This window comes from Asterias amurensis, chromosome 13, assembly GCF_032118995.1.
Source record: "Asterias amurensis chromosome 13, ASM3211899v1".
Classification (NCBI taxonomy): Eukaryota; Metazoa; Echinodermata; class Asteroidea; order Forcipulatida; family Asteriidae; genus Asterias; species Asterias amurensis.
In genome coordinates this window covers 14,955,721-14,982,070 of record NC_092660.1, presented here as the reverse complement: position 1 = coordinate 14,982,070, position 26,350 = coordinate 14,955,721, and the positions used below count along the sequence as shown (strand labels likewise).

Below are 26,350 nucleotides of genomic sequence, written 5' to 3'. Positions count from 1 at the left end.
GGATTAATCCCAGTGTTTCGTAAAATCAACTGCAGGTGAAGTACGGAAAAACAGCCCTTCCAAGGAGGCTTTTATTTCCAACCATATTTCATAAATGTGTACGTGTAAAAAAAAAAAAAAAATACCCTGAGTATGAAAGAATAGCTCGTTATTTGTGGTAGAGCTCGATACTCAGGGTGTGACTACTTTGATTCTTCTGGATTCGTGAGGGGGCATGGTTGGCTTTTGCGTAAAGCGCTCGCCTCTGACCAAGGAGCCCCTGGCTCGATACCCGGCCAGGGCCATATGTGAGTTGACTTGTGTGTTGGTTCTCTGCTGTGCCAAAAGGGTTTTCCAGACCATCCGGTTTTCCTCCCTCGGAAAAAAATAAAACGCTTTCGATCTCTGGTTGTGCTTCGTGGTCATACTCGGTTGATGTGGCTGGCATGCCTGCTTCTCAAACACGTTGTAGCCGCGTTCTTTGCAAATTCAACTCTTAGCTGCGAGTAAGGATGGTAAGTCCCTAAATGCTGAAAAATCCAATCCACATGGTACTCCGGCTAGGATTCGAACCGAGGTCCCAGAGGTGGAAGGCAAGCACCAAGACGCCAACCTGACTCCCTGATGTATGTTGAAAACTAGAGGATGGAAATGAATTTAATCTTCCTTTTAGGTTTTAACTTAAAGCCATTGGACGCTTTCGGTACAGAAAAAAAAAAAAAAAATTCACATATTTACAAATAACTTACAAGGTTTACAGAAGGTAGTGGTGAAATACTTCTCTTGAAATATTATTCCATGAAACGCTTTACTTTTTGAGAAAACAGTAAAACAATATAAATTCTCGTTAACGAGAATTACGGATTTATTTTAAACACATGCCATGACACGGCGAAACGCGCGGATACAAGGGTGGGTTTTCCCGTTATTTTTTCCCCACTCCGATGACCGATTGAGACCACATTTTCACAGGTTTGTTATTTGATATAGAAGTTGTGATACACGAAGTGTGGGACTTGGACAAAACTGTTTACCGAAAGGGTCCAATGGCTTTAAAACAAAGCTTGTTCTCCTACACGTAGTTACATGTTTGTGCACAGTCATTCGTTTGCTCCTTGTTTTTTTCTGTGTTTGATCCTTGGTAACTAGTTTCTGAGTTGTAATACGTTGTTGCTATAAATACTTGTAAGTATTGACATCGGTGGGATTTATTAGGTTTTGGCCGCTGAACTGTTGACACTGTCATCTTTTAACACCTTACATTGTACATGCCATGCAAAGCCATCTGATCCTAATGATGCATGCTTTATGCATCGTCATGACCTATTAATACTCAATCCTGTTTATGGGTGATCGGCTAACAAACATCCAGATCTTGAAACACCCACTTGCAATTTTGTCCAATTTCTAGTGACTGTCCATTTTCTAGTGCATGAGTTACATGGGTTAGGGACAGTGTTGTAGCCACTGTGGGCGGTGCGGGACAGGCCTGCCTAGAAGTAACATTATCTTCAAGTACGCGCTAAACCTCCAATCAGATTTGCAGAATGGAGTGGTGATAAAAACCTATATTGCACGGCTAATATCACTACCATGCGTCTTGTGTGTTCTATGTCACGCGCCAAGTTTGCTTGAAGATAAATACGTTATCACACGCGCGCTCGTGGAAATACGGAAAATATAGCGCGTCTGCGTCCCATATCCAACTCGGCCTTCGGCCTTGTTGGATATGGGACGCAGAAGCGCTATATTTTTCCGTACTCCGCTCGCGCTTGTGTGATAACTTATAATGTTCGCCCAGCACTCTGAGCAAAATACACTGTGCTGCTCAGCACAGATTGCCCCCTGATTGCACGTCAGCAATGATGGCCCCATATCTAAACAGGAATAATTTTGTTGATCTGCTCGCTCTTGGTGGACTAAATTGGATTTAGAGCCCACCACAAAATATTGGTTTAGCTACAACACTGGTTCAGGATATATATAATTTATTTTGTCACTATTTTATTATTGACCAACATTGGTTTTTTGTTTACATGTAGGCGAATATTTTGAACCTGCTTTATTTACTATTAATGGTTCTCAATATCACGATAAAGAAGAATTGTTCATTGTAAGCTTAGTTTTGAGTTTTGCCTTTGAAAGCGAAAACAAGGAAGAAATATTAAAATCTTTTTCAAACATGACATTAAACAAACTTAATATAGTAGACCCCACATCCACCTACTTTCAAATTTAAAACTTAAAATTTGTACTTTTTTTCAAAATGAGCAACTTACATTGTACAAATATACATAGTTAGCGTCAAACCTCAAGTTATCACAAAGCCTGTCATAATGTTGTTATTATTTTTGTTAGCAGAACGAAAAGTAGGAAGTTGAAATTGATATTATGTTTTTTTTTCATGTTGAATTTGGCTGGGATAGCATTGATCAGATTTACTCCTTGGTACAATGGGGAAATTGTATACAGTTTCCATGTAAAGCAAGTAAATCCCCTGTGCCAAGAAAATATTAAGTTTTGGAGGAGCAGGTTCATGCCAAGGGCACATTTGATTAAGCCTGGGCGACTAGTGTGGAAGCCGCGACTATTGATTGCTTAGTCGAGTCGCGACTAACTTTTGTCAAATACTCAGTTAATCGTGCCGCCACGACTACTACAAAAATAGTTGCGACTACCTGCTAGGTGAACCATTTGTGTCGCTCACGACTATTCATGACAACATAAGTTACTTTCGAATTACAATGGGACATCATTGACACAATCCTTTAATCCTTTCAGCTTGAATTCTACTGTATTGTGCCTGCGGCAAACAATATGCCTCTGCATCTTGGGAAATTAAAAATTAGTCGGGACTAGTGTCGAGAGTCGTGACTATTTGAGGCGCGACTGGTCAACTTTTAACTTCCACTTGTCACCCAAGCCTATATTTGATGTATTATTTGTGGTCAGTTCCCTGCAAGTTGTGTCGAAACAACTCAATTTGTGAACTTCTCTGCAAAACTCTGATTTGAACAGCAGTTTTGATAACTTACTTAGTTTTAGGATATTCTTACAGAAATTTTGAACATCCTGTGCCACTTTCTTATCATTCATGTGCAAGCGTCCCCTTTTTTTACTATATCTCTGTTTTATGTAACATTTTATTCTTACTTGAAAGTAATTTCTGTGCCATGTTTCTTGTTATTGAACCTTGTCAATGTTGTTTATCACATCGATGAATCACTCTCATGCTAAATATGTTTCCAGTCAAGATATGAAAGAGGTAAACCAGGTTGTTGTTTAATTTGTAAAAAAAAAAAAATCCACCAACAAATTATGATGGAAAACAGCTTCGAGCACGAACTGATTTCTGTTTTAGATAAAAAATAAAAATTTGCAAAAAGAGTATGTGCTGTTTTTGATATTGTTTGTTAGTTAGTTACAAGAACACGTTGCCTTGGATCGGTGGCGTTGGTCTTTGAAAAGCGTTTAAAACCGTTTGTTATAAAATGGATATGGGTAGAAAGATGTTGTAAAAGTAGAATACAATGATCCACACAAACATGCCTCTAAATTGCACCGTTTTCCTTTTACCTTGTCGACTTACACGGTCGGCCATTTATACGGGAGTCAAATTTTTTACTCCCATAAATGGCCGACCGTGTTAGTTCGCACTGTAAAAGGAAAACCACACAATTTCGAGGCAAACTTGTGTGGATCATTGTATTCCACTTTTAAAACATCTTTCCAACCATATGCATTCTATAAGAGTTTGTCTACATTTGTACATGTACGTGTTTGCGGCGTAGTTAGATAATCCATTTTTTTATCGGACCCTCCGATAAACTTGGATTGAACAGCCTCCTAAGATACTTAAAACAGCCAGTCTTTTTTGTTTATAACACCTTATTTTTTGTTTTACCCATGTACGATGATGTGTGTTAGCACTCTATACTGTGTACTTGCCTGAGCTCTGTGAAAAAAAGGCATACTATTCGGGTGGGATTCGAACCCACAACCATTCTAGAGCAGTGTCTTACCAACTAGACTACCAAGATTGCTCGGTACCTAGAGGCAGTTTAAATCCTATATTTTAGCAGCGGGTGTTAATGTTTGTAATACATCAAGAATCTGCAGGGGTAGGCCTACTTGAATACTTTACCCTCTTTCATCACTTATGCGCAAAGAAGCACACTTTGTTTGTAGGAAAAATAGAGCAGTACTGCAGAGTTTGTTAAAGCTGGAAAGGTGTTTTTGTAGGTTTTCATATTGTTTAGCTTCAGGATTCAAATTATTCACTCCTTTCAAATTGCTTGTCTCTTCAACAATAATATTTATTCAAAGAGCAGGCCTGGCATTTCATCTTAGAGAGGGCAAGGTAATTTTCTTTTTTCAAAGGGCACTTTCATTGGGAAATTATAAAGTCAATTGGAAACTTTCGATGGGGCACCAAGGCCAAGACCAGGGGCAGAGTCCAGACCTGAAAGAGACTTGATTCGACTGGATACAAAACATACATGTACATGTTGGAAGTTGAAGAAGGTTAAAGATTTTTGTCTGCTCAGTGTTAGCCCAAGCTGGCTGCATTGTATCACTTTAATTGCTCTTCCAACCTATCATATATGATTAGAATCAGTTTTTGGTGATGTTGTCTGTAGTATAAAACAATCGGCAAATTATAAGGATATCTGTCTTTCATCAGCAAGAACGTATTTTTTTCTTCAGATTTTGGTGCTCTAAAAATGATGGAAAAATTAGGCTTCCCAGTGCTGTATGCTCTGTTTTTTAAAAGGGCAAGGGCACCAAGGCATTTTCTCCTTGGTAAAGGGCACACTATGAGGAAATTTTTGATTTCTACTGGGGCATTTTAAGGGCACCAAGGCAATGACCTGGGGTCATTGAGGCAATCGCCTTAGTTGCCTCCATGAAGTATAGGAAATAGGGCGTATAGAAAATAGGGCGTCCTATTCGTGATCTGTGCCCAATTTCATAAAGCTGGTTAGTAGATAACTTTTTCTGAGCTAAATTTCTTGGCTCAGTAAGAAATGATCAGGGTACCAGTTCAGCAATGGTAACTGTATGGTCTTGTGGCTGGTAACCTACTTTTGCTTAGCAAAAGTTGGTTGTGCTCAGCAATTTTTTGTGTATACAGGCTTTATGGAATTTTGCCCAGATCGTATTTGTAAAGAATCAAGACCATTTGTTGCAGTCAGGAAAGCTCTTCAACAAACAAAATAATAAAGGAAACATCATTTTAAAACTGTCATTCGTGCAAAAAGATCTTGTGGTATTGATAGAGATATTCAGTTCGATACAGGCTCCAGTAAGTCTACTGGTTAAAATAGAACCCAAGTCTCTACAGCTCTTTGCATGCAGATTGTTAAGGCAAAAGCAGGAAGTGCATTTAAAGTCAGAGTCCTTTGAGCATAGCAACATAATTAACAAGATAACAGACTCGCGTCAGCGGAGATGTGGAAAAATGCACACGGGAACAAATAAGGTCTTTCCTATGTTTGTGCTTCTTTCTCATGGGCCATTGATCTCACAGGAATAGATGCTGAGTGAGAAGTGTTTATATCAATTGTCAATATTGCAAACAGCTGAGCATGAATTATTTTTTATACTTTTACAAAAATCAGAAAATGTGTCCGTATAAGTAAGGGCTTAATCCCTGGATTTTTCAAAAATGTTGAGCATTCTAGACCCACGTTTTTGAAGTTTGGTCGAAGACGAAGAATTGGAACAAGGTCTTTTTAATTTTTGTTTTCTTCTTGGTGTTTATCTTGGTTTTAAAATTCAAACTCTGGAGCATTCTTTATGGTGTTATCTTGACTTTTTTTCTTTTTTTCGTATGGGAAAATTTATCTGTGTATCAGCAAAAAAGGTGATACATTTTTCGTAACAGAAGCAGTGGGGTGAAAATTGCTTATTTTGTTTGCTTTTTGTTCTAACTGTTGCCTCCTTAAATAACATTCATTAATGTTTAGCCCTTTAGAGTTTATCCTGGGGTAACCTGAAAGGTTTCAGTCTGTGGTCACAAAGTGAATTAAGATGTCCGGTAAAGGCAATCCCAGGCTATGAAATTGTTGTTGAAAGCCTTTGTAAAAGATGTCTGCTATTGATATACAATCAAAAATCACTTTTGAACTGTCCACCATGGATATAGGAAACGTGGGTAGCTGGTGGTATAATGACTTTGCTGAAAATGATCATGACAATAATAACCTATATATTGATGACAATATCAATGAAGCAAATAGTTAGTGATGCTTGGATTGGGATCAGTAGTCTAGTAGACTTGGCCTTTTAAAATAAGTAGCCATGTGACTCCATGAATTTTGAACCAGTTGTAAATCAGTCATATAAAAAAGTATTGGTATTTTTTGTTTGACACAAAACACAAACTTCGACACTGATTTAGATTACACTTACACAGTTTGAAGATATTGATAGTAGAAAGCTTCCCCTCAAATATTACTTGCTGTAAGTTTTGAGAAATGAGTAAAACATTTCACACACAAAAATTGTTTTGAAATTGTTACGAAAAACAATATAGCATGCAACAGATATATGCGAAACATTGCTCTGTGATTTCCAATATTACTTGCTGTAGTTTTTGAGAAAGGAGTAAAACATTTCACTCACAAAACTGTTGTGAAATTGTTACGAAAATTAATTTAGCATGTTCAAAAGATATACTTTGCGACTCTGAAAACAATGCTCTGTTATTTCCACTTGTGTTCTTAAAACTTTTTGACTGTTGAAGATGAAACTTCTACAGGTAAATAATATTACATACATCTTCATTTACAGTGAGTAGGGATTCATGTCATGGCCTAAAACTTGATCTACAAAAGGTACCAAAACTCTTAAATGCAGCTTGTTTTGGGCAGATGAACTCACCGTTCATCTGTCGGTAATTGAAATCAGCAAGTCTTACAGTATTATATAGGATTTCAGGCATTGCATGGTGAAGTATCAATGTATATTTGGTTTGCGGTAACATCATGTGTGTATCTACTTGCCAGGTAGAGTTTGTTCTTAGAGAACTATCTTGCTTTATTCTACTACCGCGGAGTAGATGTTCGGGGGACTTCTCAGTTCTGAAAAGAACTGTCCTGCTTTCTCCTGACGATGACCAGAGCAAGCTAGTCGAAACGTTGAGACTAATTTAAGAACTAACTCCGCGGTAGTACAGTTAATAACGATCCTATAAGCTAAAGTAGTAGTCCCAGCCTATTTTCTATACCATCCACCCGGGTAATACAGTTAAAAAGCAGGACAGTTATTTTCTGAACTGAGAAGTCTCCCGAACTCCCGAACATCTACTGTGCGATAGTAGAATAAAGCTAGACAGTTTTCTAAGAACAAACTCTACCTGGCAAGTAGATACACACATGGTGTTACCGCAAACCAAATACACATTCTTACAATATTGTTATGTTCTTATTGTGGCATTGAAAAGAACTTACTTTTAAGTTTTTTAGTATTTTTAGTATCTGTATTCCCGATGCAATTTTAACATATCTTATATCGTTGCGGTACCCCCTGCCAAAACATAGGATTCGAACTGCCTCTAGCTACCGGGCAACCTCGGTAGTCTAGCTGGTAAGACACTGCTCTAGAATTGCAAGGGTCGTGGGTTCGAATCCCACCCGAGTAACATGCCTGTGATATTTTTTCACAGGATTCAGGAAAGTACTGAGTATACAGTGCTAACACACATCGGTGTATGGGTAATAAACTAAAATTAATATTCTTTATTCCCGATGCAAATTTAACATCTTAGTATCCGTCTTATCTTGAGTATTGTAGTGTGAGGATGTGATGTTTTATCTTGCATGAAGCTGGTTATGGTATTCAAAAGAGGGGGGGGCATGCATATAAGTACAGGAAAAAAACATGCACCCAAATGTATTTTTATAAAGGGCATATATTTGTGGCTGTTTCCCTACAAATTGTGTCGAAACAACTCAATTTGAGCTCAACTCTGATTTTGGACTGCAGTTTTGATAACTTACTTTAGCTTTGGTTGTTTCCCCGGACTTCTGAATTGTTGTTTTTTGCTGGGATATTTCTAATGGAACCTAAATGTCTTTACTTTCTCACAGCATCCCATGCCCTTGCAGTAAAGTGGGACATTACTTCAGAAAAAAATACGTCCAGCTCCCCCGGAGCCTTAGGCCCTGGATGTTAAGTTAAAAGTCTTCATCACTCATAAGAAGTATTCACCAAGTAGCACCCTCTTGCAAGAAGGGGGTTGCACCATGTCTTGTAGTCAACCCATGCTTGACTGACATGACTGTCAGGGAAATTAACCCTAATTACATCAAACTCACACGCGCTACTGAAATAATTAATGGTGTGTTCCTTCCATTGACAGACAGCATTACCTATTAAGGCACTTGTCCAAGGGAACCGGCTATTAAAGTACCAGTGAAGATGATTATTAGGGGATGTTCAAGCTGAGTTAGCAGCGGAAATTTTCGCTGCTAACTTTTTGAGTTAACTTCACCACTGCAGCGTACTTCGCTGCTAACTTTATACTGCAACCTCCAAAAGGTATTAGCGAAGTTAGCAGCGAAGTTAGCAGCGAAGTTAGCTACTTGTGTGGACTTACCCTTACTTTGTACAGTGCCTTTAAAGCCATTATACACTTTCGGGACAGGAAAAAAAAAAAAAAAAAAATCACAGATTTACAAATAATTTTACAGGGTTTACAGAAGGTAATGGTGAAAGACTTCTCTTGAAATATTATTCCATGAAATGCTTTCATTTTTGAGAAAACATTAAAACAATTATCAATTCTCGTTATCGAGAATTACAGATTTATTTTAAACCCATGTCATGACACGGCGATACGTGCGGAAATAAGGGTGGGGTTTTCCCGTTATTTTCTCCCGACTCCGATGACCGATTGAGCCGAAATTTTCACAGGTTGTTATTTTATATATAAGTTGTGATACACGAAGTGTGGGCCTTTGGACAATACTGTTTACCGAAAGTGTCCAATGGCTTTAAGGCAAGGTGTGTTGTTATGTTTTGCCATGGTTAGAAATCTCATGGGTAATTTTCTTGAGAACCACCTTCTACAATCCAGTTGGGAGCTTCATTGGTGTTAAGTTGATTTCCCTCTGTTCAAATGTATTGAAGTAAGTTGCTAATTGTACTAAAATATTATGTAGATTCTGTGCATGTTGATTTGGGTGGATGGCCCAAATCAGTTCAGTGTAATAATAAAATAATAATAATAATAATAATAATAATAATAATAATAATAATAATGATAATGATAATGATAATGATAATGATGATGATGATGATGATGATGATGATGATGATGATGATGATGATGACGACGACGACGACGACGACGACGACGACGACGACGACGACGATAATGACGATAATGATAATAATGATTACATTTATATAGCGCATTTTAGTATTAAAATACTAAAATTAAGTGTAGCCTCTCACCTTGAGGTGGCCGTCCGTCCTTTTGAGTTGGTGCTCATAAAAAAAATGTATAACAAAAATAGCACTAGTCATGCAAACTTGTTCAGTAAATCGAAATAGCGCCCTCTTGCGTCGCATAAATACCAGTGTGTGTATACTGCTGCATCAGGGTTAATGCCGAGTGAGGTTTGATGAGTAGGCATGCCTCTAAATATAGGATTTAACAGCTTAGACCCCCAGTGATAAACCCAGTGATAAACCCCAATGAATGACAAGAATGATTGCAAAGGATTGCTAGCTCATGTACCAGCCATTCTGTCTCCCCATAGGCAACTTTACTACATCCTCGGACCCCCAGGGGAATACATGTAGTATTCAAGCTTGAATCCCAGCTGCTGCTTGATCCCCACCCCAACCCCTTTCTCTTTATCTTTGAGGTTAATTTTTTTTATTTAGACCCTGGGAAAAAATGTCTGTTTCAGCACATACTGAAGATTTTGAGCATTAATGTTTGATTGTTTTCAGCACGGAGGAAGGAAATGTGGCTTCAGTGGCAGGACTGAAGTGGCAGGACAAAATAAATTTGATGAGATGTTATTTTAACGTTAACCATCTGGAACCTCTTTTGCGCTGGACCTCTAAAATCGTTGAGGTACCCATGTCACATCTGCTTTGTGGGCAGATTTAAGATAACAAGCATGTTGACTTAGGGCATTTTTACCTCAACATGGAGGGGAACCCAGGTCAGTCACTTTTTTAGGTAAAGTCATAGATCGGTAAATACTCCACAAATTAATGACTATAAAAACTTACTTGGAGAGAAGACAATAGTAACAACTATTTTGAGGAAGGATTTCACTTTGAAGTGATTTGATTCTGTTATAAAAAGTCAATAATGTGAACTTCTGGAAAAAGAGGAAAATGAGTTCATACCACCTGAGCTAAATTGCATAGAGCTACATGTTACTCGAAGAATGTACATGTCTAGCTCTACACTTTTACTTCACTTTGGGGTGTACTGGCAGCAGGCATGTAATAATAGTGGCTTCTTATAATTATAGTGCTTATATCTGTAACTCAGTGTCGCTCAGGGCGCTTCAACATACAGTATTTTCCTGCAAGGTATATGGGACTATGTTTGAATTATAAGCCCTACTCCATTTACATAGCACCATGTAATGGTTTACAAGGTGCTGTGGCTCAATATTATAAGCAATGTTAACAGTGGCTTCTTATATAGCGCGTACATGTATATCCGTCACTCAGTGTCGCTCGAGGCGCTTCAACATACAGTATTTTCCTTCAAGGTATGTGGGACTACGTTTGATTTATGAGACATTCTCCTTTTTCATGTAATGGTTTACAAGGTGCTCTGTGGCGCAATATGCTGCCATACACCTATCATCAAGTCAGAAGTCATTGAAGGAGTTTACCATTGACATCCACTTTGAATACACACTACCGACTGCCATTCGTTACTTCATTTCCGCTACTTGGTTGTCCCATGGATTTCCCCGATTCCTCTCCTGGTTAACCATAAGTACATACACAAAGTAATCTGGAATTACATTCGTCATCATTCCATTTCCGTTGTTTGCAGTAGTCTGGTTCATCAGAGGAAGTAATACACTGGATCAGTGTCTGAATAGGAAACTATTCATTATTCGTATTAACTCATTGGGTTCTGCAGACAAGTCACCTCTCCTAGACTGTTCCACAGTTAATGCCCCCTCTTTTCTAGCAAAGTTGAAACACAAACAACCTATTAATTAGTACTACAATCTCGTTAGTTATGTGCAATAAAGAAATCTTAGTAGAATAGTTTATAGGAAATTAGTTTAAAAATTGTTTACACAAGGTTCCCTTTGCTCAATTTCTCGAAACAGTAAGTGCAGAAAGGTTTTGCGAAGCAGACAAGATAACCAGATAAGGTTGCGTTTGCAATAGTTTTCCAGAAGATTTTAGCCAAGTTACTAAATATGTTACATACATGTATGTAAGTACTCATCAAGTAATAAACCTCAATGGAAACTGACAGGTTAAATTGTAATTAATTCATTTTTCAGAAGCCGTTCAACCTTTACTGCTGTGGAGACAGGGATCACAACCAAGTTTACGATACTGGGGGAAGCGGCAGGAGAGGAATCACCTTAAGGGAATTGGGACTTCCTGCCGCTTCCTAGGTTGTATCGTAAACTTGGGCAATCCCTGGCTACACGACAGTTACAGGTTAAATGGCTTCCGACTGGCACCCTCGAACCAAATGAATAAAATAGGAAGACTGCCGACACGAGGGCTAGGTGGCTTTGTTAGGAGAGCGCCGGGGCACTTTAATCCAGAGATTGCAGGTTCCAATCCCGCTCGAGTCAATTTTTCTTTGTTCAACCACAAAATAGTTAAAGGAACACGTTGCCTTGGATCGGACGAGTTGGTCTTTGAAAAGCATTTGTAACCGTTTGTTATAAAATGCATGGGTGGATAGATGTTGTAAAAGTAGAATACAATGATCCACACAAACATGCCTCGAAATTGCGCGGTTTTCCTTTTTATTTGTCGACTAACACGGTCGGCCATTTATGGGAGTCAACTTTTTGACTCCCTTAAATGGCCGACTGTGTTAGTTCGCAAAGGAAAAGGAAAACCACGCAATTTCGAGGCAATGTTGTGTGGATCATTGTATTCTACTTTTAAAACATCTTTCTAACCATATGCTTTTTATAACAAACGGTTACAAATGCTTTTTATAGACCAACTCGTCCGATCCAAGGCAACGTGTTCCTTTAAAATTTACCCAGTCAGTTTCACTTGTGTGGTTTATTCCTTGATTTGTGATAATTATTCCTTGAATTTACATCCCCTTAAAATTATCCCTTTGCTGCCGCTTTCCAAGTACACTTGGGTGTGATCCCTGGCTACATACATGTAGCAGTTACAGGTTTAATGGCTTCTGACTGGCACCCCTGCACAAACATGTTGACAAAGTAAGGAGCTGCCAACATTAGTTCTAGATCTCCCAGTTGGTAGATTATGCTAATATGTAAGGTCATAGGTTCAAATCCTGCTCATGTAAAAATAATTTGTTCAACACAAAGTGGTAAATTATACTTCACAGATGGAGACTTTTGGACGGCCCTTTTTCAAAGTTCTCGCCAGTTGTGCGCATGCTCAGATGTGGCAATACTGAGCGTGTGCGCAAACTCTCAGAGCTGCAAAAAAGGGACCTATGTCTGCCAACATTTCAAAAGTCTCCCATTGGGCTGGATTATTTTGTCCATGTATCTTCTGCTTGAAACAATTTTTTGTTTCAAGGAATTACTATAGAGAAAAAGTATTAGTTTGTCTTTACTGGAGTTATACCCCCTTTCATGTTTGAGATATCGAAAGATTAGTTTGTTATTCCCAAGTACCTTGCTGAAGCTATCCATGCATTAACTCTGAGGTAATTCATGTGACAGTCGTCATTACTGAAGATTCAGTTCTACTGAAGGCAAAACACAACTGCAAAGCCACAGTTGAATGTCAATGATCCCACGGCTGGCCACAAATTGTGGTTAAACTCGAAAAGTGCTCTCAACTCCCTTTAAAGGGAGCCCTGGCTACTATCCAGCGACTCTGAAAAAGGGATTACCCCCTTGTCTCCCATAGGAGGAGGGGGGGGTGGTTGAGTTCAAGCATCATCCAGCACCCTTGAATCAGTGGCAAATTGCAAGGGGAAACTTCAGATTGTTGCATTTAGTCCAGTAATGAGTGATAAGCCTACCTCAAGGGAATGGGCTCTGTATGGCTGGTCATACTGACTCCAACATGATGTCACAACCCATCATTTACGGTAGTGTAGATACTGGTTGCCTCTTACACTTGACATTGACTGGCTGTGATACACACCAGACACTGCAAAGGATACTTGCTTGACACAACATTCAACCCACATACTTCGATAATTTTAAAGGATGTACTATCATACATTGCTTGATAATAATGGCCGATAATAGTTCAGGAAACAGTTATTATATTTTTTGTCGGTTTCTGGAAAGGAAAAAGCTTATTAAAGAATTGGATATTTTTTCAATTTATGTGCAAGGTATGTTGAACCAAATCACTGCACATTGTGTCAAATAACACAGTGAAAAACACCACTCTTTACATTTGGAGTTGTCCCTCATATGGCTCTTTAAAAAGAGTGTTGGTTATTTCGCTCTTTTAGAGGGGTTTCACTCCAGGACAGAGTGGAAAAATCCCTCACAAAAGTTGCAAACTTCAAATTAAAAGAGTGGAAGACCACTCAAAAAAGAGTTGTCCCTCATATGGCTCTTCAAAGAGTGCTTTTCACTCTTTTACATTAAGAGAGTACTCATGACACTTGTGTCCTTAAGCCAGACACTTCACCATCATTGCTTCTCTTCACCCAGGGGTAAAAATAGGTACCTGTAAGGGTAGAGGTCGATATTGTGTTTGAAATAGCCTAAGGAGCACCACGGCAGCACAGGGACTGTGAACTCCCTAGGGAGCTAAGAGAGATTGAAGGAATGTTGTTTGCCTGATGACCAGGGCATAATGTAAAGCTCATTGATTCCCATCAAGAAAATACCTATTTTCAAAATTCTCCTGTTTGTTTATAAATCCTTCGAATGGCAACCTCCCAGTTGCATTTCTGACAGTCTCACTTTATATAATACAGTGGTTTAGAGGTCGCAGGGGGCTTCGCTTCTCTTCTGATGTCACAGGCTGATTGTTGCGCGCTGCAAAAGGAAGGCTGGAGACAAATCAATCTTTGATGTTGCCCCTAAATTGTGGAACAAGCTTTCAGGAAATTGGCAACTACTGGGACTTTCAAGCGCCAACTCAAAAGTCACCTATTTCCCAGCATTTCCTTCATTCCTTTAGTATTTCATTCTGAGTTGATTGTGAGGAGCTGTGTTTTTGTAGGCGCCATATAAATGCCATCTAGTAATATAATATTGCAGGCCTTGAACTTTGTTCTTGAAGGGGCACATCGATTGTCCCCTGGTGAGGGCCACTTCTATGAGAAAAAAAAAATGTAATGTATTTGAACTTTGCAAAGGGCACCACAGCAATTTGCTCAGGGCACCACAGCAGTTTGCTCAGGGCACCACGGCAATTTGCTCAGGGCAGCAAATGCTGCGGGTGCCATGGATTATTTCGAGGCGTTATTGTAAAATTTTGTATGTAAGAACTAGTTATTAATCTCATTTTCATTATATGCACGGCTCTGCCATTGTACTGGTGGGGTGTCGTGACCGAGCGGACAAGAGCACCTAACTCAAGCTCTGGTGTTTCTGTTCAGCAGAGTTTGGGTTCGCAAGACACTTAACTATAATTGCTTCTCTCCACCTAGGGGTAAATTAGACTTGATTCAAGTCCCATTCTCGTGTGAGAGGTCCCTAAGCATATACCCCAACTTACTATGAACCAACACATAGCATACACAGTACAGTGCGCACTCGCCGTCAAAATGTGATCCCAAGAATGCGGAACAGGTTTTGGAATGCAGAACATCACAAAACAGTAGTTACCTGGGGATGGCACGGGATTGGGACTTGAGTCAAGTCTAGGGGTAAATGTAAAAGTCTAGGGCAGAGATGGTTCGTGTGATTGATCAGCTTAGTGCGCTACATATTTGGCAGCACAGAATGTATACTCCCCAGGGAGCTGAGATGGTTTATGGAATGAAAGGGCTCAGTGATCAGGGGTAATAATGTTTTGAAGCGCTTTGAGACATGGTGTATAAAGTGCAATATTAAAATCGATTAATATTATTATTACTTCTTCAGTTTTCAGTGCATGTACAAATGGAATGGTTGGGATGGTTTCAAACAATGATTGAGCAGTGTTTCTACAATGCCATACTAGATAAATACTTCATTTTGTACCTATGGGGGTTTAATTGATTGTTTCAACCTGTTCTACACATGGTATTCATCAGAGGGACGACCTGAGAATAGACTGATATAGATTGAAGCAGTCAGCAGAAGAATTCAATGCTGCATTTATGTTTCCTTTCATTTAGTTTAACATGACTACCTCCTTGACTCCAATCCCCTTGGTGATAAATCCCTCTCTGGAACAAAAATAATGGATTGGTTAAAGGTAGATATGAATGAATGTGATTCTTTAGTCGTGCAATGTTGGTTATGTTTGTTAGATAGAGTGCAGAAGCTTTTTGTTAATCTTTGGTGCGTTTTGGCGGCATAACCAGTAACTGTTTCGTTTAAATTGGCCATTGGTTAATCCGTGGTTAATCACTGGCCAATGACCGAAATAGTTATTGGTTACGACCCCCAGAACACACCCCCTAGTTGGTGAAGATTTGGATCAACATTGCAACCTCTTTCCCGGACGTAGGTCTGTAGCCAGCCTCTGTCTCTTCTGTGGATAATTTCATGGTAAATGTGCTATCAGTGTGTCTGACCTAGTTCCTCCTATCAGAATGTTTGAGCGTGAAGCCAGGCTTTCTGCTTCTTGTCATCCACACACTCTTGCTTTGGTGAGATGTAGAACAAAGAGCCATTCCACATACTGCATCTACCCTGAGTTATTTTCATCTTTAATATTTTTCTTCTTGTAGCCCCTTACCAGAAGTGGCTTTTGTCTTGTTTGGGGCGAACTTGCATATAAAACCTCATGACTCTTTCATATAAGTAGTTTTCACTTGTTTTGATCAATTCTAAGGTTGCGAGTGTAACAGGAAGCACTAAGGACTGTCTTGATCAAGTCTAGATTTAATAGATGTTGAATTTGCATCGGGATAAAGAACATTAATTTTGGTTTACCCCTTACACCGATGTGTGAAAGCACTGTATACTCATACTTTCTCGAGTTCTGTAACAAAAAAATCACAGTGTAGGTTGCTCCCACTTTGTGTAATATAGGTAAAAGAGCAACCCTAGCTTTGAGGTGTCGTTGCTACAAGCATGATGAAGTGTGTGTAGCATTCATTCTGCTGTTACTTTTAAGAGATAAGAATCTACAGATATGGAGAGACGCCAACCTGCCTAAGTGCAACTTGTTGATCATGTCGTAAATTTAACCTTCATGTGGAATGTTTGTCTCAATTTTAGTGAGTCTGTTTTGGTTTTGTTTGTTTTTTCTTCTTCTTTTTTTTTCTCCTTTTTTTTACACATTTCCTTGTTACACTTTTCACCCCAGTAGTTCTCTCAGTACTATTTCTGTCTAATATGGAGACCTCCAAATTAATACTTAAAGGAACACGTTGCCTTGGGTCGGACGAGTTGGTCTAGATAGATGTTTTAAAAGTAGAATACAATGATCCACACAAGTTTGCCTTGAAATTGCGAGGTTTGCCTTTTACTGTGCGAACCAACACGGTCGGCCATTTATGGGAGTCAAAATTTTGACTCCCATAAATGGCCGACCGTGTTAGTCGACGAGGTAAAAGGAAAACCGTGCAATTTCGAGCCATGTTTGTGTGGATCATTGTATTCTACTTTTGCAACATCTTTTTACCCATGTGCATTTCATAACAAACGGTTACACACGCTTTTCAAAGACCAACTCGACCGATCCGAGGCAACGTGTTCCTTTAAGTCTGATTTCAGATTTTTTGCTCTTTGGAAAAATCTGAAAAATTGTATTAATTAGCCTGAAATGTCTCTTAAAGCCTACACCATATGTTCATGTAGGTCAGCCTTTGTATTCATAAAATATTCAGAATGTTTTTTTCCAAGGACTGCACATACCTGAATTTAAGGCATTTTATTTCTCAATAGGTACAGTGTACATTTTATGTGTGTTTTTGATTTAGTGCCAATAAAGAGGTTTTCCTTATTACATTAGAATGTGAGGGGTGGTTGTTGGCTGTCCGATATTCATCAAGACCACATGTTGAAAGTGTATAACATGAGTGACATGAGAATCCTTCATAATTGCAGCTTTGTATTCCTGCATTATAAAACCCCTCTCTGAGGATTAGTTCAAGAACAATGCAGTAATTTGCCGCATTCACATCAGGGTCAAAACGTGCTTGCAGTCAGCATGGGATTAAAGGCACTGGACACCTTTAGTAATTGCCAACATAAAATATTAAACCAGTGAAAATTTGGACTCGATTGGTCATCGAAGTTGCAAGAGAATATGATTTTGTTATGAGCTTGTGTACATTTTATGGAATGGGCGCAATATAAATGAATAAATTATAATTATTTATTTAAAGAAAAACACCCTTGTTGCATTACTTTGTGTGCTTTCAGATGCATAATAAAAGGCTTCAGCTGAGGTATTTTATTATTCGAGTGAGAAATTACCTCTTTCGGGAGTCGATTCTCACAACGTTATATACCAACAACAGCTCTAAAAATAAGCCATTTTGAGATATAGTGGACACACTCAATGTGACACTGTTAGGTTTGCCTGTAAATTTGCCTGGATACACCCAAACCAAACAGAGCTCTCCTATAGTGTTCGCCAAACATCAATAAGGCTTATCGCTTATTAGCAAGGAAGCGTTTATGCTAAAAACTATTTTGAGTAATTACCAAGTGTCCAGGGGTGGATTTCACAAAGAGTTAGGACTAGTCTTATCTTGAGTTAAGACGAGTTACTAGTCCTAAAGGACTAGCTGTATGTTTTTGATATCTCTTAGGACTAGTCCTAAGTTAGGACTAGTCCTAACTCTTTATGAAATCGACCCCAGCGCCTTTAATGTGCGTTAATACATGTTGTAATGTGTGAATAGTTGAGATCTGCCGTTTTGACAAATATCAACGGACAGCTTGTATCAAGGCAGTCTGATCTCTGTCATGCGACAGTTCAGTTGGAAACAACAACAAAATGTGAACACAGGATGCTTCTTTAAAAGACAGTATTCACATAATAATATCGGTAGATGTATGCACTTCAGGCCTGTAATTTCACAAGGGCCATTGCCTCTTTTGCCCTGGTCTTGGCATTGGTGCCCCTTTGAATGTTTCCCACAGACGTTAAGATTTTTTCAATTGAAGTGCTTTTTTTTTTTTTAATGAAAATGGCCTTGCCCTCCCAAAGATGAATGTAAGGCTAGCTATTATATGCATACAACAATATATAAGTTTTAATACACTAAGTAAAAATTTTTATAAAAATCCAAATACCCCCCCCCCCCCCATTACACAGCATGAACTCTAATGAATGATAAAACCTATGATAACAATTAATTTAACAAGGCAAAGAGGAAAACAAGTTCACAAATAAAAACAAGGCCAACACCAGGAAGTGGAAATTGGACAACGTTGAACCAGAGAGCAACATACAAAACAAAGAAAGTGAAATAAAACACTATCAGCAAAGAGGCTAGTCTTATTTTCTGCATGTTTAAAATAAGCGTGGGGAGAGAACGCAGCGTCCTGACCTAGGAGATCCTCCCACGTTTGGCTCGCGATTGGCCACGATCTCTGCCACTTTTCCATCGCAGTAAAAGTGGCGTCTATGTGTGACTGGGTATTAACATTTTCTTCCACTGGACACTTTGTGTTTTAATCTCTCACGGTACTTAGTGATACTGTTATTGGTTTGGTTAGGTACAGGCACTACGGAATCCGTCATTCAGTGTTACTGCACCCACTCTCTGGAACAATCTCCTCCATCACATTTATTCTATCACCTTCATTAAATCATACAAAAGTGCCCTGAAACCCCCACCTCTTTAGTATACAGCATTCATTACCCAACTTGTGTGTTAATCTTAGAATAAGAACAATCAGTCAATTGTAAATAATATATCATGTTATTTATTTGATACATTCTTTGTAAAGTGCCTACAGATAACTTTATATTAGGCGCTAACATAAATCAAATATATTATTGTGTGCTAACACACATTGGTGTATATGGGTAAAAACCAAAGTGAATAAATATATTATTATTATTATTATTATTATTTTTCAGACACTGGCAATCCTTGCTAAGTTTCAAAACCGTCTCCATCAAGCTATTGAAGAGGAAGGCGACACCAAAGAATCAAATAATGGTCAAGAAGGTGAAAATAAAGTGGAAGATGAAACAGCAGATGTTATCGGAACAAGTTGGTAAGATATCATTCTCTTAAAAGCTGTTTCACTTTCTTTAAAGACAGTGTACACTATTGGTAATTGTCAAAGACCAGTCTTCTCACTTGGTGTATCTCAACATATATGCATAGAATAACAAACCTGTGAAAATTTGAGATTGATTGGTCATCGATTTCAAGACCTCAAATTCTAAACTTTAGGTCTCGAAATCATATTTGTGGAAAAATACTTCTTTCTCGAAAACTACGTCACTTCAGAGGGAGTCGTTTCTCACAATGTTTTATACTATCAACCTCTCCCCATTACTCGTTACCAAGTGAGGTTTTATGATATTAATTATTTTGAGTAATAATTGCCTTTAAGGTTTTGAAACTTTTTGTTGGAAGGCTTTTTAAATCCCTACTCACTGTGTATAAAGGTGTGTAATATGATGTACATGTAGAAGTTTCAGCTTCATTAGTTGTCAAGTTTTTTAGAAAAAAAAGTGGGAAATCAAAAAGGAGTGTTTTCAGGGGAGTCAATCCGTTTACTATTTTCATGGAATTAATTTACTAATTTTTCATAAACTACACCACCTAAGCAAGTAATATTTTAAGGGAAGCTTTCTACCATCCTTATCTTTAAACGGTGTGAGATTAATGTTAATCTGAGGACTTACAAAGGTGTGGTACACTTTGAAAGATAATCACACTCAATAAATTAGCTTTCATCTGAAAGCTTGCAATATAGTAAAAAATATTTCATAAAAGTTGCACTTAAAGGAACACGTTGCGTTGGTCTTTGAAAAGCGTTTGTAACCGTTTGTTATAAAATGCATATGGTTGGAAAGATGTTTTAAAAGTAGAGTACAATGATCCATACAAACATGCCTTGAAATTGCACGGTTTTCCTTTTACCTCATCGACTAACACAGTCGGCCATTTATGGGAGTCAAATTTTTGACTCCCATAAATGGCCGACCGTGTTAGTTCGCAAAGTAAAAGGAGAACCCCGCAATTTCGAGGCAAATTTGTGTGGATCATTGTATTCTACTTTTAAAACATCTTTCTAACCATATGCATTTTATAAAAAACGGTTTCAAACACTTTTTATAGACCAACTCGTCCGATCCAAGGCAACGTGTTCCTTTAAGTATTCCCATCAAAAAGATTTCACGCCGCAATGACAGCTACCAGAGAGTAACACGGATGACTCAGTACGGTACTAAAATGGACTACTTTCGCTTGCTGTGCGCAGGCATCGCATGACGTAATGTTATCGTATTTGGTCATTCGGAAAACTGAACACGGCGGAAAGTTGAAACCGCCACACTGGGCTTAATTAAACTTAGACTGCACAACACAAGAGCAGTAGTCTCGCATCGGCACAGCAGTCTCGCGAGAATATCACCAGTGTCTCGGGAGTCGCTATCAAGGCAGCAGCCACTTAACGACTTGTCCACAAGTCTAGCCTTTAAGGAGACTGTCTGATTTGGTTTGTGTAACGCAACATGGCAATGGACAATTAATTGTTTCAAAACATGTTAAAGTTGAAAGTGAAAGGAAGGCAAACCTTAAATGAATCCGAATAACTGTCTGTCATTCCACAGGATGGCCCATACTCTGCAGTTTGAGACGCATGCAAATCTCGTCAAGGATGCCAATATTAAAGATGCAGATACGTATAGCATCTTCGACCCAAGGAATCCAATCAACAAACGAAGGCGAGATGAAGGAAAGAAACGCAACAGGGACAAGAAGTGAAGGATGCAATATTGTGGTTTTCATTTTATGCTTTGTATTTAATGTTTACACTATAAACCTTGTTGCCATTGTTGTAGCTACGGTGGTGGTGGGCGGTGCCTGGCGGGCCTGCCAACAAGAACTAACCAATTTGGCCCAGCACTCTGAGCAAAATACACTGTGCTGCCCAGTACAGATTTCCCCCAGATTGCACCTCAGCAGTGATAGCCCCATATCTAAACAGGAAAAATTGTGTTGAACTGCTCGCCCTTCCTTGGTGGACTAAATTGGATTTAGAGCCCAGCCCACCAGCAAATGGATGCAGCTAATTCTTCCCTTAAAACCCATGTATGTCTGAAATTATTGAAGCCAAGTTGAAGTTCAGTCATTTATATTACTGGTTCTGCAGCTAACCAAAAGTAATAAATTGACAGTGGAACGTGAGATGAGATGTTTGGAACGGTTTTTTTTTTTTTTATAAAAAAACCACACACACAAAAACTCACTGGGTAAAGTTTAAATGATTTAGTGTTGAACAAAGAAAAGTTTACTAGAGCGGGGTTCGAGCCAACGACCTCTGCACTGTAAGTGTTGTGCATAATAATAGTATGAACTTATTATGCGCACATCTCCGGAAAACCAGTCAAGGCGCATACAAAAAACAACAAGTGTGGCACAAAAGTTATGTTCAGAACATGTGAAGAGAAAAACTAGCAAAACAACTGGGATTTCAAATCTCTCTTTAAGATATTTAAAGAAGTTTTTTGGCGTATTGTGGCGGTGAGCTTGTTCCAAATGGCAGGTGCATAATTGGCAAAGGCACGCTGACCGTAGCGAGAGCTTTGAAATATTGGTTAAGCTAACATAAATATGAAGTGGAAGATCTTAAAACACGACCAGATTGTTCGAGTGAACAAATCTTCAGTCTCCTGGCGATGACTAGAGCAAGCTAGTCGAAATGTTGAGACCAATTCAAGAACTGACTTCGCGGTAGTGCAGTTAATTACGATCCTATAAGCTTAAGTAGTAGTCCCAGCCAATTGTCTTTACCATCCGCCCAGGTAGTAGATAAAAAGTAAGACAGTTCTTTTCAGAACTGAGAAGTCTCCCCAATATCCGATAAATCTACTCTGCGGTAGTAGAATAAAGAAAGACAGTTCTCTAAGAAAAAACTCTACCTGGCAAGTAGATACACACATGGTGTTACTGCAAACCAAATATATATATTGATACCTCACCATGCAACGCTTCAAAATCCTGTGAACAACTCTTGAAAAGGATAGCAATTCCAACCAGCAAAAACTTGAAGGCATTGTGTCCCTTTAAAGGCATTTTGTCTCATCAACAATGTCTGCATCAATAGCAGCCTCTGGTACTGGTGCTGTGTATAATTAAGAGCAGGGGTTACACTCGGCCTTGTAGCCACTGCAGAAATGCAACTTGAGTGTTGATGACAAAGTTATCGCCATCTATTGGTCTTAAGGAGTTGTTATTGCCCCTAGATGTTTTTTGGTAGCCACAAACCGTTTCAGTGCTCTCTGTTGCATCAGTCTAACCGCACTTGATTCTTCTCTTCGATGTACATGTACATCTTATACCTCCCAAGTGACCTGTCTAGTGTCCTATAAGATTCTTGAAGACACCCCAGGTGCTGCAAATTAGTCTAATAATAGCTTCTTCTGTGGTAGGTACTACCTACAGCACCACACATGCCACTGGGTTTTCTTGTCTAGATGGATAGTGGTAAATATTCTCCTCAGTTGGAACTGGGAGGAAGGAAATTTCTGTCCACGGTTGGAACATCTACATTTTGGGGGATTTTCCTGAGGAAATCAGGTGTCTTACTTAAGGTCTTAGATAGACTTGATTCAAGTCCTGTTCTCGTGTGAGAGGTCCCTAAGCATATCGCGCCAACTACACTACTAGCAAACAAACCCTTATAGCAGTGCACGCTCGCCATCAAAATTGCCGCTTGCGGAGCAGGTTGGGGAATCCAGAACATTTCAAAACAATAGTTTTCTGGTGATGGCAAAGGATTGGGTTAAGTCTAGGTCTTGGAGTACTCAAGAAGTATCTTGATTTGAAAGACAATTTAACAGAGCTGCTTAAGCATACAAATTAGCTAAGCACAACAAAGTTATGCTTACCAGGACAAGGTTACCTGCCATACTACCATGTCACGCGTACAGTTTGTGACTGGTGTCCAGCGAATCTGCTGAAGCAGCTCTATGACGTTTGGCCCAGGAATAGTTGTACCTTTTAATTGATGATGCTTCATTTTATTCAAAATGAAATGAGAACTATGAAGTAGTCTTGAATGTCCACTAATTGTAAATAATATTTATAGAATCCTTTTGATATAATAAAAAAAAAACATTGAGGTGTTAGTGACTCTTTAATTTAAGAATGAGTTATTGAATGGACACCCCCTTTTGGTCTGATGTGTTGTTAGGATTACTAGTTGAAATGGCACAGTTTTACTGCCGAATTCAACCAAAAACACATAAGAACATCTTCTAGTGTAGAAGATTCTTAGATATATTAGGTTCATAGATATATTAGTTCTTTAAAGGCAGTGGACACTATTGGTAATTACTCAAAATAATTATTAGCATAACACCTTTCTTGGTGACGAGTAATGGGGTGAGGTTGATGGTATAAAACATTGTGAGAAACTGCTCCCTCTGAAGTGCCATAGTTTTCGAGAGAGAAGTAGTTTTCCACGAATTTGATTTCAAGACCTCAGGTTTAGAACTTGAGGTCTCGAAATCAACCATCTAAACGCACACAACTTCGTGTGACAAGGGTGTTTTTTCTTTCATTATTATCTCGCAAGTTCGATGACCGACTAAGCTCAAATTTTCACAGGTTTGTTATTTTATGCATATGTTGAGATACACCAACTGTGAAGGCTAGTCTTTGACAATTACCAATAGTGTCCACTGCCTTTAATGGGCCAAGCAGCTAGTAGTAATCATTTATATTGCTTTAGCTTATTTATGTGATTTTAGCCCAGAATTGGACATGACTCACCTAGCAGACTCACCTGTAGGTTTGCTTCATAAGCCTGGCAGTTTAATAAAAGAACAGTTAATCAGAGTTTTTCATGAAATATTCTTTGTGTTTCATTGTTTCCTTGAACAAACATTTTTGATATATAGATCACAGTCTGTATGACTAAACCCAACTAGCAGACTCACTTGTAGGCTGCAGTTGCTTTATGAATCAAACAAAACTATCACAATTCCTCGGAGTTGCTCATGACATCTTTTTTTTGTATTTCATTGTTTATGTGACTGTAAGGAATAGATTACAACATGTATTCATACAGCTCATGAGCCTTTTTGTGCATGCTTTTCTTATATAGATATAGAAGAGTTTGCGGTAACACCACGTAATAACTATCTCTAAATGAGTTGGGGTGGTTCTGAAAAGAACCGTTGGTTTAACTCGACGTTTCGATCAGTATGCTCTGATCGTCTTCTGAAGATTGCTGGACTCTGATGCTGCACGCTGCTTAAGTACTGGGCGGCGGATTAGCTTGGTGATGCACGAAGGCATGCTTTTCTTTGCCTTGTGATCCTGTTACTTTCCTCCTTTGCAAGAAATTTGCAAATGTTGATGAAGCAGGAACTGTCGAGAGTCTGGCAACATTCTGACAGAATGTTTATCCCACCATTAAGCAGAGACCAGTTCACTGGAGCCAAGCTCTGATGTTTTCAGCAGCAGTGGGTTCGATTCCCAGTCATGACACGTGTGCCCTTGAGCAAAGCAGTAACCATAATTGCTTCGTACAAAGTTTAGAAGGTGGTGCTTTCTGCTCTACCAGCCAGGCTTCTTAATTGGATGATAGCCATACCTACATCCTTACAGACTGTAAAGGGGGTAACCCTGTTCAGCCCCAGGAGTAGGTGGCTCCTAGTGGACGATACCCAAGCCTACATCCTTACGGACTGTGAAGGGGGTAACCCTGTGTCAGCCCCAGGAGTATGTGGCTCCTAGTGGATGATACCCATCCCTACATCCTTACAGACTGTAAAGGGGGTAACCCTGTTCAGCCCCATGAGTAGGTGGCTCCTAGTGGATGATACCCATGCCTACATCCTTATGGACTGTGAAGGGGGTAACCCTGTTTCTGCCCCAGGAGTAGGTGGCTCCTAGTGGATGATACCCATGCTTACATCCTTATGGACTGTGAAGGGGGTAACCCTGTTCAGCCCCATGAGTAGGTGGTTCCTAGTGGATGATACCCATGACTACATCCTTACAGACTGTAAAGGGGGTAACCCTGTTTCAGCCCCAGGAGTAGGTGGCTCATAGTGGATGATACCCATGCCTACATCCTTACAGACTGTGAAGGGGGTAACCCTGTTTCTCCCCCATGAGTAGGTGGCTCCTAGTGGATGATACCCATACCTACATCCTTACAGACTATAAAGTGGGTAACCCTGAATCAGCCCCAGGAGTAGGTGGCTCCTAGTGGATGATACCCATGCCTACATCCTTACAGACTGTGAAGGGGATAACCCTGTGCCAGCCCCAGGAGTATGTGGCAACACATCCTGGTGGCAGTTTATTTGGGTCGACAGCCCAAATTAGGTAAATGTAGTCCTCTCCTTGAAGTGGCAATATCTCGTAGAAAAAAATTGTTTAAATAATAATATTTTATAATATGCATACATCTCATTATCATTCAAAATGTATGAATTACATGGAAGTGTAAACCATTAGAAAGCCTAGTTTAAAACAGTGCAATGCTCATTCACAATCGCTATTTGTATTCTCAACCCATGCAACTTCATTCGGGAACTATTGAATCAAGTAATTTTCTGTCATAGTTATAAAATTATTGCCTTTGACCGGTAAGTGCAGATTGAGATGTGGTCAGTTTGTCATGCCCCCTGGCCTGAGGCACTTTCATCAGTCAAACTCTTGAGAGATACCTACTCTAAATGAACAATTATGTCACATTGTCTGGATTTGATTACATGGTTATCATCTTGCACTTACTCATCCAAGCATGGAATATTCCATCTTAAAGGTAGTGAACACTATTGGTAACTACCCAAAATAATTATTATCATAAAACCTTACTTGGTCATAAGTAATGGGGAGCTGTTGATAGTATAAAACATAGAAACGGCTCCCTCTGAAGTAACGTAGTTTCGAGAAAGAAGTAATTTTCCA

General features: G+C 39.1%; 1 protein-coding gene across 1 annotated transcript in view; it reads left to right on the top strand.

Moving 5' to 3' along the window:
- The window catches only part of LOC139946117 (spliceosome-associated protein CWC27 homolog), a 37,495-nt gene extending 13,175 nt beyond the window's left edge, over positions 1–24,320 (top strand). Inside the window, exons 10-11 of the mRNA XM_071943732.1 lie at positions 19,321–19,460; positions 21,031–24,320. Of these exons, the coding sequence (XP_071799833.1) occupies positions 19,321–19,460; positions 21,031–21,184 (294 nt within the window). The 3' untranslated portion in view covers positions 21,185–24,320. The remainder of the gene's footprint in view (positions 1–19,320; positions 19,461–21,030) is intronic.
- The last annotated feature ends 2,030 nt before the right edge of the window (positions 24,321–26,350 follow it).